At 38.8% G+C, this 13,536-nt stretch overlaps 1 protein-coding gene and 1 pseudogene across 2 annotated transcripts in view; both read left to right on the forward strand.

The window, feature by feature from the left end:
* The first annotated feature begins 7,685 nt into the window (after positions 1-7,685).
* LOC107675408 (uncharacterized) lies at positions 7,686-12,025 on the forward strand (annotated as a pseudogene).
* Positions 12,026-12,844: 819 nt separating this feature from the next.
* The window catches only part of ccdc149a (coiled-coil domain containing 149a), a 17,689-nt gene continuing 16,997 nt past the window's right edge, over positions 12,845-13,536 (forward strand). The window contains exon 1 of one of the 2 annotated variants that reach the window (XM_016469725.1): positions 12,845-13,016. In XM_016469725.1, coding sequence (XP_016325211.1) covers positions 12,966-13,016 — 51 coding nt within the window. In that variant the 5' untranslated portion in view covers positions 12,845-12,965. The remainder of the gene's footprint in view (positions 13,017-13,536) is intronic. The other variant, XM_016469724.1, reaches the window with a different exon arrangement.

A 13,536-nucleotide genomic window follows, 5' to 3' on the forward strand; every position in this document is an offset into this window, starting at 1 on the left:
GTATTCTTATCGGTACTTTTTGTTTTATATATATATATATGTATATATATATATATATATATATATATATATATTTAGTAATTGATATTGATATATATTGATTTATATTCTGAAATGTACAATAAATATTTAATGAAATTAATATAAAACATCAATTTGTAAATACACCAGTGTGCAGGCATTTTTAGTGTTTTATACATAAGATAAGATACAGTAAGAACATGAACAAAGAAACTAAGTAAAACAAACTGACAAATACAATAAAACAAATATATAAATGAAATGAAATAAACAGTGCTTTAATTCTTCCATGAAGTTCTACTAACTGTTAACCTGTTCAGGTAAGCAATAGCCTACAAAAGAAATCTAAAAGCAATCAAATGTAAATGAACACTGCATAGTTTTCAGTGTATGTATTGATAGATTAATGCTTATTAAAGCTATAACGTTATTCAGATTAAGAGCAGATTTGCAGGAGGAACGAATGCTCACCGCTGTGAAGGGAAAGAAGTTGCGCAATACAAAACGCAGCTAGTTTTTAATAGCTTTACCTCATGTATTCTTTTGTATAATCCTTAGAAGCCAAAATCAAAATAAAAAAAAATAAAATGAGCTTAATAAAACAGCCACAGGCCTAAAGTGTAAGCAGATGTTTGAATGTTTAGTTCTCTCTTCTATCATAATTAAACGGGGCTTTCATGTTGCGCGTGCTGAAGCTCCTCCGCGTGAGCGCGATCTCGCTTCTGAATTGCGAATAGCAAAAATGCATCATAGACAAATGTTTGAAAAACAGCTGGCGACTCTGGTGAGATAGAATTTGCAAGATAATGTATATATAGCAATAATAAATGTATGTGTGTTTTATTAATTTCTCCAGTACCGATAGCAGAACAGTTAACGTCAGAGCTTATCGATACTCCGGTCTTTCATAATTTAGCCCCGGGACCGATTAAATACCGGGTTTCGGTACCCATCCCTATTCCAGATCATTCTACTTTTAAGGGGCTGCACATCACAACTTATCTACTTTGTGTGTTACTTTGTCAACGACTCAAGCAATTGGTCAAACAACGGCCAACATGGTGGCTCTTGAGCACCACCTCTGGCTAAAGTTAACAAAGATCAAGGACGCTGACAAGACAGTGATGTTTGCATTCCCCATTCCGAAGTATAGTGTATGCTGGCAAGGGGCGCCATAGATAGACTTCTACCAGCTTTTAGCGAGTCAGGCTTTTATAGCCAGTATTTCTTCATTCCAAAGAAAGATAGTGGGCTCAGGCCCATCCTCAATCTCAGGCTCCTAAACAACACTTTAATGAAGTTGCCAATAAGGATGTTGACTTTGAAGCAGATCCTCACATAAGTTTGGCCTCAAGGTGGACCATCGCTGTGTCCCAACTGTGGCCCCATGGAAGGCCCCTTGCCTATATCAGAGAGGGATCCAATTGGGACTGACCTCCAGAAGGAGGGTAGTTATGGCAGACGCCTCCAGCCTTGGTTGGGGAGCTCTGTGCGTGGGCAGAGCAGCGTTTGGCTCTTGGTCCAGCCTGGAGCAATGCCTGCACATCAACTGTATTGAAATGGCGGCGTTTTTTTCTGGCCTTTAAAACTACCAGCCCTAAAAGGGCACCACATCCTTGTCCATTCGGATAACATGATGGTGGTGACATTCTTAAGTTGCCAGGGCTGCCTCAGGTCATGTTCTCTTTACTAAATGGAGAGACACCTCCTCCTATGGGCACAGATCTGGGCTCCTTAAGGGCGGTGAACGTGCCAGGAAGACTGAACCAGGGAGACTGAACATGCTGTCCCAGGGCAGTGTGTCTCCAGAAGAAAGGTGACTTCACCCCCAAATGGTTCAGATGATTTGGGAGATCTTCGGGAAGGCAGAGGTAGAACTCTTTGCCTCAGAAGACAGCTCTCATTGCCCAACATTTTTCTTGAAGGAACAGGACGCCTTTCCCCCGGTTGCTCATGAGGGAGACCGGATGCTTACTTATACTGGTAACTCCACTCGAAACCAGTTGTGGTTCCCCGAACTGATACAGCTGTCATCTACAACTCCCTGGCCGATTCCACGGAGGAAAGACCTTCTCTCTCAAGTGAAAGGTTCCCTGTGGCATCCTCAACCCAATTCATGTAGCCTACATTTATGGCCCCTCAACAGGAGCCTTTGCGGCTCCCTGTGAAGGTAGCCAACACTATAGCAGAGGCCAGAGCACCATCTACAAGGCGCTCAGTGAGCGCTTCCTGTTTGGAGTTAGGGCCAAACGACTGTAAGGTCGTCCTCTAACCCAAGCTAGGTTACATGCCTAAAGTGTCATTGCACAGGTCATCACTCTGTTAGCTCTTCCCGCCTTATACCTCAGTGGGCTCTGAGTGCCCCATTGGAGTGAGGGCCCACTCTACTAGGGGGATGACCTCCTCCTGAGCTTGGGCCAGCAGATTTTCCATTGGGGATATTTGCGAGGCAGCTGGTTGGTCGTCACCCTCTACCTTTGCTAGGTTTTATAACCGGGATGTGCCTGTCCTTCAGGCACGAATCTTGTCTGCTTAATTGTCTTGCACCCCTAGTAAGTGGTCTGGACTGTCTTGGCTGAGAGCTCCGGCCTGGTGGCCTGAGTCTCACTAGTTGGCCTATGTTTCTTAACGCCCTTTTCGCAGCACAATAGAGTTAGGTTAGCAGGACGGCTTCCATTCTGCACTTATAGCACGGCGCTATGGTAAATCATTCTCCAAGCATGATTCAATGCCATGTGAGAGACTAACTTAACCTTGGTTCCCTGAGATAACGTGAATGAGCATTGGGTGCCCTGCTGTGCTATACAGCTGCATGCGAGTCGATGCTGCGAATTCTCAGTCGAAAGATTCTGATGAAATGGCATCAGTGCCAACTTATAGGCAGTGCTCATTTTGCCTGGCTTAAATGCCATAGGTTTGTGCAGCTGCACGAACGTTAACAAATCAGGCTTCAGTATTCAGAGAAAAATGGAGTTTCCCCCAAGTGTGATTCAACACAATGCTCGTTTCCCTTATTGCAGGGAACCAAGGTTACGTTAGTAACTGGAGCGTTTCTCCGACATGAGAAGATGGGGGAAGGGCGTGACTGTTGTCTCAAAATTAAAGGCGAGTCACTCATACTTAAATAACAAACAGTTAATTTTGCTGAAAAACATAATACATAGAACCACGGCAACACAAAGACGCAGTGGCGCTGGAATACTGATGTTAACGAGGACAAAGGTGTTTGTAGAGCAATTTACAACGGCTTTGAACGCGGCTCAAACAATCAGAATCAAGGACTGGAACTGCCTGTTTTATTTATTTATTTATTTTTTAAACACTAAAGCCATAGATAGATGAAAATCTTGAATCTAGAATAGGTAGCTTAATACACAACATACAATAGCACTGGTACAAAACATTCACATGCACATGTACACATGCCACTCAAATACGGATACCGTACAGTACCACAAACTGACAACATGTTTGAAAAAAATATCACTGACTTTTAAATACATTTAATTGACATTTATTTAAAAAATAAATCACTAAATTAGGCTATTTATTTAGGATTTTGTGTCAGAATTACATCTTCTGCTTGACTGTCAGTCAGGTGTCACAGCATACAGCAACATGTTCTGTGATTATGTCAGTGTTCCGCGATACATGTCAGTGGCATATGAAGCAATCCATCAGAACATGTCACAAGTCCTAGTGCCACATACCACCATCCACTGGCAATAGCATAGTGTCATGTGCCAATGGCTTCTGTACGTCAGATGCCATGTCACTTAATGTCAATAGCACTACTAGCCTTTGTAGCAGCTAAGTGCTTTACATTTATGTCAGGAGAAGGATTTACATCCAAATGTTATTTAATTTACAAGGAACCAAACTCAGTCAGTTTGAATCATGGCCAACAGATGCTAACAGTTTTAAAGCAATGTGTGAGTAATTCACATCTTGATTTGCTTAATAAAAGCCTACTTTGAGATTGTGTTAAAAAACATGTTTTTATGGATATTTTCAATTTGTTAATAGCTAAGTTTAGCATGGCAAAATTAGACGCAGAGCAGTTTCTGGTTGTCATGAGCCATGCCAGATCACTTTATCACTTGAAAAATCACTTGAATATAGAAAATCACACAGTGTGAATTTGTAGGTTTACAATCACAAAGCTCATTTAAAATTGTGACTTTAATCAATCATTGTAAATTGATTATTAAATTGTTTGATTAGGGTTTATACATAATTTCCGTGACAGAGTTCAAGGGCCCTCGACTCGTCGTTTCTATGGCAAAACTATCAACGCCACGCCTGTTTGTGTTCGACTTGGGCTGCGTTCCACTCCACTTTTAGACACGCACTGGCGAACTTCCCTAAGCACTTCCCCTCGGGGGAATCTCCGCTGCCATTTTGAAGTGCGTTCCACTTCGCGAAGTGGACAAGGAAAGTTTATATGGACAGACCCTCGACCCCTCAATTTTGACAGAGGAAGCGAGTCTGCTTCATATGCACACTTCAGGCCACTCCATAGACCACAATGCAATACGATTATGACGTCATCGCAGATCGCGTTTCATTTATCCCCACCCCAAACAAGTCTATAATATATAAATGATTTTTTAAAAACTTTTATAACAGCCCAGGCATACCTATATACATATAGAATGCTGCACCAAACAAATTCGTAAGGGGAAAAATGTAAACAATAAACCAGCTGAATAGCTGATTCTAAGGCCCAATCCCAATTCTACCCCTTAGCCCTTCCCCTTTCCCCTACCCCTCCGTTTCGCGCGTTCACGTGAAGGGGTAGGGGTGTCTCGATTCTCTTTTGGTTGGAGAGGTAGGGGTAGGGGAAGGGCCAGACAGCCCTTCAAAACGAAGATTTTTCGGGACCACACTTCAAACGAAGGGGTATGAATTATCTCAGCGTAAACCGGCTTCAGGGGCAACATGGCTGCCCGAGCGAACAAAAAGACAAATAAATGTAAGCATTTTTGGCATTAATAAAGATTTTAATGGAAAGTAATCATTTGTTTTATGTTACATTCAATCGTGAGTTCATATTTACGGTCATGTTACTCAAAGAAATGTTTGCAAAAAATCGCTAATATTTGCTAACGTCATATCATTAGTTGACAAGTTTCTTTTCTCCTGAATGTGTGAACTGCGCGATCTCCGATATATATATGTGTGTGTGTGTGTGTGTGTGTGTGTGTGTGTGCGTTGTGTGTCAGTAAGCAGCGCATTAATATAGAACGGTAATTAAAGGCTCTAATGCACACCAGTATAGGTGTGTGTATTGTAGGAGCTAGACGACGTATGATGACGTGTGACATATAGTAGTGGTGTCCCAATTCTTAGGGGAATATTTTCACCCCTACCCCTTGACACTCTGTTTCAAGGGACAAGGGGAAGGGGTAGGCGGAGGGGAAGGGGAAGGGGTATAAAATAGAATTGGGATTGGGCCTAAGTGATCAAGGGCTTAGGACGTTCCAGTTCAGCCCATTCCAAGGGTTCCGCCAGGGCACTTGTGCAACGTAATCAATGACGTATATCCGAGTAAACGAGACGGAGGGAAGTTTGCGAGTGAAGGGCATAAAAAAATGGACTGGACGTCAGACTTTTCTGAGAGTCGGAGTTCACAAAAAAAGAAGCCCAAAGTCGCGTAAAATACGCGGACTTGGCAACTGTGCTCGGGAATTTTCTGAGAAGTCGTGTAAAATTTTTTTTAAAAATCACAGGTCGTGGGGTTTCAGTTTTTTGGGCTTGTTTTATAAAATATGGTTGCTTGTTAGGAAAACCTAACCTAAATTTTTTTACATTTATGGTTTGTTTTTTTTTTTCAATATATTGTTGACACTGTCTGCTCGCAGCTAATAGCCAATCAGTGCAATAATAAATGTGCTGTAACGTTATTCCTCATATACTCCTCCCCCATTGGAGTAAAATCGCGTTTAACGTGCAGACATGTGACATTAATCCAAGCGATGATGGTTGGTAGATGTAGCTAAATAGACAAACAAGGGCACCAACAGAGATGGAGGAAACATGGAAGAAGGCCAGTGAAGGGGGACCTAATTTAATTTGTAAAACAATTTCATAATGCATTAATCATTAAATAAATAATCAATTTATTAATTAATAATTGAGCAGTAATACTAATAGTAGATACATATGGTTCGAGTTTATTTTATTATAAATATGTGGCTATTAAAGTTCCCCTTTAGTGCTAGCCTATTGTCTTGCTTTATTCCCCTTTTCCATTTCCAAAACTATTCTACTAGCAGGTGATCGGAGATTATGTGTGCCCTCCCGCTTTGTTGCAATTTGATGATTTTTGTAAAATAACTTCTGTTTTTGTTCTTCAAACTCCGAGTGGTTTCAGTTTACTATGTTGCAGGCTCATTTATTGATAATAAACAATTGGTAATAAATAGCCTAATATTGATGATAATAAATAATATATGGCTTGTTTTTGAGGCTGTATCACCTTTATGATACTGTCCGGGTCATCAAGCGCGGCATCGGCATCTTCATCTTCATCTTTTTGTTGTTAATTGTTGTTAGATCCAGATATCTCTGCAGTTGGTGTTGGTTGTAAAAGGCGCTAAATATCAGCTTTATGCTATGCATCAGGCAAGCCGTAGACTATCATGTTTCACTAAGGGTAGAGTTTTCTTAACTTAAGGGCTTTCATGCAACCGGTCTTAGTTCCCTAAAGAACAAGATTTTATTGTTTATATTTAATATTTATATTGTACATGTACATTATGGTTGTTACTCCCCTCGAGTTGAATCAAAGGCTCAGGTCGTTCTTGGTTTTAACAGACATTTATTTGGAAACGAGTCTTCAACATGTCTTGTACATGCTAGTCTTGTAGCCCTTTTATGCCCCAACAATGCCATCAGAACTTAAATTAACCCTCTAAAAGTGGTGTTTTACACATAATAATAAACGAAATATACATACAAAACGAATAAATAAGGTGCACATTCAACACGTAAGAAAATACACTTAATTGGCTAATTATACATTAACACACGGTCACGTAACTTACACATGTTCACATACGGCAAAGCAATTAACACGATAAAACACATACCTCATTGGCCTCTCTAACTCAAGAGGAATAAACTTGGAGGGTTACAGTTTCTTCTTCTCGTGTGGCTCTTCTACTTGTAGTGCACCGGTAAAACTATCCTGATAGCAACAATTAAATAATTCCCAAGTGGAACAAAAAGAAATAGGTTCCCCCCTTTTTCTATGGTTTTAGCTGAATAATATGAAATTAATTGACATATATTACTTATTTATTCTAATGATTATTCTGAACATTTTAACTATTTATTGACCTTTTAACTGTAAAGTGCATATTATGAACTGAAATATATGAGAGTTGCCTATGACAGCAGCTACAGTACCTTTAGAGGTACAACAGTTTGTCATTGGGTCATCCCAGAAAGTTTACTCTGAAGGAATGTAATAGTGTTAAAAGTATAGTTTTTGCACACCTTTTCTAACAGCATAGCATCACAGGGTTTATATAACAGTATAAAAGCATGTTGCCTCTGACGGCAGCTACAATGGTATTAGTAAACAAGTTAGTTTTGCTCATGTGCTCCTGTAGTGAATGACGTATTCTGACAGATGTAAGAACAAGGAAGGGCGTATGGTTTCATTTTCACATAAATCTGAAGACCGTGGGGAGTTTTTGTAACACCACCATTACACACAAAAAGTAATAGACTATTGTGCGTAAGTATTATCTTTATTTGTCGTTATTATAGGGTACTCGAGTAACATTACAGATATTAAATACTATACTTTTTTCAGCTTTATAGAACAGATGTGTTAAGTGATATGGAACATTTTGTTTTGTCATTTTCCTTAACGCAGCATACACACACTACAGAGATCTGATCACTTGCTTCTTGAAAATTGGACACAATGATAGCCAGAATAATATTTGATAGGCTATATATTTTATATCTTAGTTGATCATTTTGACACACACACACACACAATGAATTGGAAAACAATTGTGAATTTTGTCCTCTAAGCAAAATTTTGTATAATATTGCTAGTTGCTGGTTAAAGAAGTGAACACTACAACGACAATGACATTGGAAAGGGTCAATTATATGAACAGATTAATTAATTATTCAAATAATTAAAATATTTATAATATAAATATTAATATATATTTATAATTTATATTATGTAAATATAAATATTTTATATATAACATATTTTTCTTAAATATATACATGCATGTGTGTGTATTTATATATAGGCTACATAATAAAAATATATACAATTTAATAATCATTTTTTAGATTTGTTGCCCAACAATGGTGTTGTTGTACATTTGGGATTTGGACTTGTTCTGTAGTTCACAACTACTTATAACAAAAAAACATTAAAGAATGAGATGTATTAAATGTCCATAATGACAATGGTGTTGAACATCTCTCCACAGACTGAAATGAACATTTGAAGGTCCATGGCATTCCAGATCTCACTTCCAATTCCAATTCCAGCGGTTCCTAGAAAAACAGACCCTCTAATAAAATGCATCATAGACAACAAGGCAGAGAGACTTCGCAAATTAATAAGAGGCAGAGATATTAATGGACTGTACTCTTCTGAAGACTGGAAAGATGATGTTACTCCATTATCTGCAGCAGTTTTATGCAGAAATGAAGAAATCTGCTCTTATCTACTTAAAGAGTCGGCTGATCCAAACAAACCCTCAACAAGTGGACGAACTCCTCTACATTACGCTGCTTTAACTGGAGTTCAACTGACTATTGTGAAAAGATTACTTGCAGCAAAAGCTGATCCAGATGGATTTTAGTTGTTCACTCCATTACAATGTGCTGTTGATCATGATCGTGAAGACATTGTGAAAGCACTTATAGAGGCTGGAGCTTCACCTGAAAGGAACTATGGGGTGAATCCAGAGCTTGATAAAAAAGTGGAGAAAGTTATTTGTCGATTGTCTTCACAGAGTCAAGTGTTTGAGAAAGTACATCTGTTTTTCTCTCTTTCTTGTGCTGTACGAACGAAAAAGGAGATAGAAGTTTTCAGAATCTATAAGGAATATTTATTTCAAGAGAATCCTATCATTCATACAATTTTGTTTGAGGTGTATTTTGGTGTCATTGGTCAAGGTGCGGAGCAGTATCATCAGAGCGCCATCAAGTGGTTAAAAGATACTAAGAGTGCAGACAGATACATGGAGGGAGTCATCAAACGCTTCCCAAGAATCCCTCAGAAACACTGGCTGATTGCACTGGACTGCTTATATGCTGCTTTGTGTGTCAGTGAAAGCATTTCTCCTCCAGTATTCAGTGATCTTGTGTCAATTCTAACAAAAAGTCTTCAGCACTCTGGAAATGCACAAGGAGCAATAATCAGTCAGCTGATGATACTCAATGTCATGATGCAGAAGACGTCTGAGCAGAAACTGGGACTAAACCTTTCTGTCTATGAGAAGTTATACAAAAGTCTATTGCCTCTCACACGTCCTGATTATTCAAGTCTAATTAGAGTTTGGACCTATGGACTGTTTGCCTATATATATGACATTGCTCCTAAACTTGTAGCATTGCCCTCTATCCCAGAGATGATACTTAACACCGCAGAGATAGAGATGGATGAAGTCATGAAAAAGAAACTGCAAAAGTTGGATGAATCACTGAGACATCCAGCAGGTTCGAGTGCAGTGGAGAGTTTATGTGAGGAGACTGCAGCTCTATCAACAAGCAGGAAGAAGAAGAAAAAGAAAAAAAAAGAAGAAAAAAATCCAGCAAGAAGAAGGATCACAAGAAAGTGAAGGTAAAGAATCATTTCCAGACACTGTAGTGACATCCATTGAGGAATCAAATTCCAGTGTGCAGCCGTTCACACAGCCTGATGAGACAAGTATCCCAAGAAGGTGGCATCAAACAAGCCATCGTTGGAGGTCTAAGCTTGAGAAGCTAGCTAACATTGATGCTAGCAAGACATACAGACTGGGAAGCCTTACTCTTGTTCTTGACCCTGAATTTCTGATCGCTAAGGGAAGTGATGGAACGCAGGTTTTCCTTGGTTTGAGGGATGACGGCACTGAGGTGGCTGTGAAACGAATGAACAGGTTTAATTACCAAGACCTCAGAAACGAGGAGGAATTTCTACGACTCCCGGAACTTGAAAGTCCCTCCATCGTGCGATATGTGGACTTTGCAGAGGATGCACATTTCGGATATCTTGTTCTTCAGCTTTGTGAGTACACACTGGAGGAATATATCCAAGATCATTTACCAGATGACAGCGCTGAGAGATCTTTGGTTCTGAAGAAGCTGGTGAAGGAAGTTCTCTGCAGCTTACAGGTTTTACACGACAAGAAGACCAAAGTGCTCCATCGAGACATCAAACCCCAGAATGTCCTGATTGGTAGGAGCTAAACTTATGTGATTAAATTAATTAGAATACTTTTTTTTCTAGAAATAATTTGAACTTTCTGTTTGTTACAGACATAAAAGGACAAGCCAGATTGGCTGATTTTGGCATAAGTCGCCGACTGAAACAGGGCGAAACCACTTTACGAACAAGCATCGCTGGAACTAGATGCTGGAAGGCAAAAGAGACCATAAATCAGAAAGTCAAAACTGGCTACAAGAGGAGCGCCGACATTCAGGTGGGTTTTCAATATTTATCAATTAACTCAAAGTTTGCTAAAACTTTACTAATTCTGAATTAACACTGTAACTTGTTTGAAGGTTGCTGGGATGTTAGTCTACTACATTCTCTCTGGAGGACACCATCCATTTGGTGAAGATGTGGATTGTGAGTACAACATTTCACGAGGAAGATACTCACTGGAGCATCTGGATGATGACGTAGTGAAGGATCTCGTCGAGTGGATGATCAATGAAAATCCAAATGAGAGACCAACTGTGGAGCAAACCCTTGCACACCCCTTCTTCTGGACTAATGACAGGTATAATGTGATCTTGATGACATTTGACAGGTCAAATACAGTACAAAGCATACCCAATATGTTCCTTTTAAGCCTAAAACAATCTGTTTTCAATCACAATTTATTTGTATGTAGTTTTTAGACTCTATAGAATAGATACAGCTGATTGTAATATGTTTCTGAAATCGTCTCAGGAGAGTGCGGTATCTGAAAATATTGGGAAACGAGAAAGAGGCTGAAAACTGCCATAACGCAGATGAGGAGCTGCTTAATGCCATTGCAAAATACAGCGAGGGGAAGAGCTTTTCTGAATGGAAGACTAAAGTAAGTCAATCATTTTAAAAACCAGCTGTTATTGCTTATTTTATGCAACATAATTGACCTTGCTTTTATTGTTGAAGTTTAATTGAAAGCTTAAATCTTTAATAAGTAATGTGGAAATGCATTGTTCACTGTCAAAATATGGTTTTCACAGTTGCCTTCTGAGCTTGTGCAGAAACTGGATGGTAAGAAGAAAGCCTATCCTGAGAACACACTGGGCCTGCTGCGATTTATACGCAACCTGCACGAGCATTAGTGAGTTACAGGAATAACTGGCAACGGATCGTTGAATTGCAGGAAAATGTTGCATATCAAATCCTGGGCTGGTAATGCAATGTTGATAATGCAAGACGGAGTACAATTAAATTAGCAACTGTTCAAGAATGATCAACAGGCAGGAGAGAAGTATCAAAGAATTGTATAAAAAATGAGTTTCAAACTCATTCAGTTTTAAGACTTTCTTGCGCAATAATTGTGTTTTATGTCATTCTCTCCACAGTAAAGCTGATGCTGTGACAATCAACCTGATGGCTTTATTTCCTGATCTCTTTGGGAGTGTGTACATTTTTGCCAAAGAGAGAAGATGGCACTCCAGGGAAAGTGTTCGTATGGACATCAAGTCGGCGTCATGAACGTTAAGATCTGACATCAAATTTTGCAGTCATTGCAACACAGTGACTGAGCATAAATACTGAACATTTACACAGTAAAGCTTTTAAACAGTTTTAGTTTTTTTCTCTCAGTTACTAAAACACAGATCATTTCATCTTTCAACAAAACTGAAAATCTTTCGTCTTTTGTTACATAAATCTGTAACATAAATTTGAAAAATATATAAATACATTTTTAAATATTTTGTACTTGCATGCAATTTACCTCATGGATCATGAAAACTTTTCAGTGCCATGTGAGACCTGCTGTGGTGCTGTTTCTTGCTGTTTAGTGTTTTTAGAGACAAAAAAAAAATATATAAAAAAGTGCCTTATAACCTGGTGAGCCTGGGATTGGCAGAAAAACTCATGATATAAATATTGGCAGATATTTATGGATATTGGCAGAAAACTCGTCATATAAAAATGAATCATAATCACACCTTTTGATTGGTTAGGTAATGTATTATAATGTGACAACTGCACATAGCAGTATTATAACATGTCCCATCACGAACTATAATGAACGAGTTCGAATACATTCAGTGCTGTGCAGTAGTCGGATTCAGAGACGTTTATTGTTGTTATGTGTTAAGAAAGTTGTTATTATTATGCAAATAATGTGCAAAATATATAATGGCTCATCCGATTTAAAACAAATGTAGATCTATTCCTCTCAACTGACCTTTGTCTTCTTTTTACGTTTCTCTTCATTTGTGTTTTTCGCCATCTACTGGTTGGATATGTTCAGTGCCTAAAATAAAAATGAACTACCTTTTATTGCACATTGTTTGATAAATTCGCTATTGAAAATTCCCAGTTTCTCATCCACGCCCGCACTGATATCGTGCATCTCGCTGCCGGGTCAGAGTTTCACAGACCCGGATCTTGAGCACCAGCTGACCGAGAGTAAACAGTGCTGAGAGGAAGAAGGGAGAAGTTTCTGCTCTCGGTCTTCATAAAGCTCGCGAAAGGTTAGGATTTGCAAACGTTATATCATCGCCAAACGCTGGCAGAGATGACCTCGTCCAAACGAAGTGAAAGTGACTGGCAAGGTTTAGTGAACGAGGTGAGTGCTGCTTTGCTGAAACATGAAGATGATGATTATGAATGATGATAATGATGACGGCTGTTTCCATATGGCACTGCATCGCCAGCCACCTGAACTCAACAGAGATACACAATACACAAGCGTTTGTTACATTACTCGGGTAAATCAGATGCGTGCTTTGGTGGAGAGGTTTGACGCTGTCGAAGTGTCAGTTTTATCATCAATACGGTCTTGAAAATTATATATGTTTAAACGGGTTAAAAAGTAACTCATATAGATAGACTATATTTTCCAACAACATGGGGGTCCTCGTGTTATTATAAGGAAAAAAAAGAATTAAATGTGAATTAAAATTAGAAACATACCGATTTTTAGTTGTTTTAGCTTGTTTGAGTCATCTTTGAAGTTGGCTGAGGCCCACTGTTGAAATGACCAGACATTTTAAAATATATTTATATTTTTAATATACATTTATATTATATTATATAGATATATATAGAGATATATATTTTTTTTTTCTTTTTTGAGGTTGTAAATA

This window comes from Sinocyclocheilus anshuiensis, unplaced genomic scaffold (genome assembly GCF_001515605.1).
Source record: "Sinocyclocheilus anshuiensis isolate Anshui unplaced genomic scaffold, SAMN03320099.WGS_v1.1 scaffold1081, whole genome shotgun sequence".
Taxonomy (NCBI): domain Eukaryota; kingdom Metazoa; phylum Chordata; class Actinopteri; order Cypriniformes; family Cyprinidae; genus Sinocyclocheilus; species Sinocyclocheilus anshuiensis.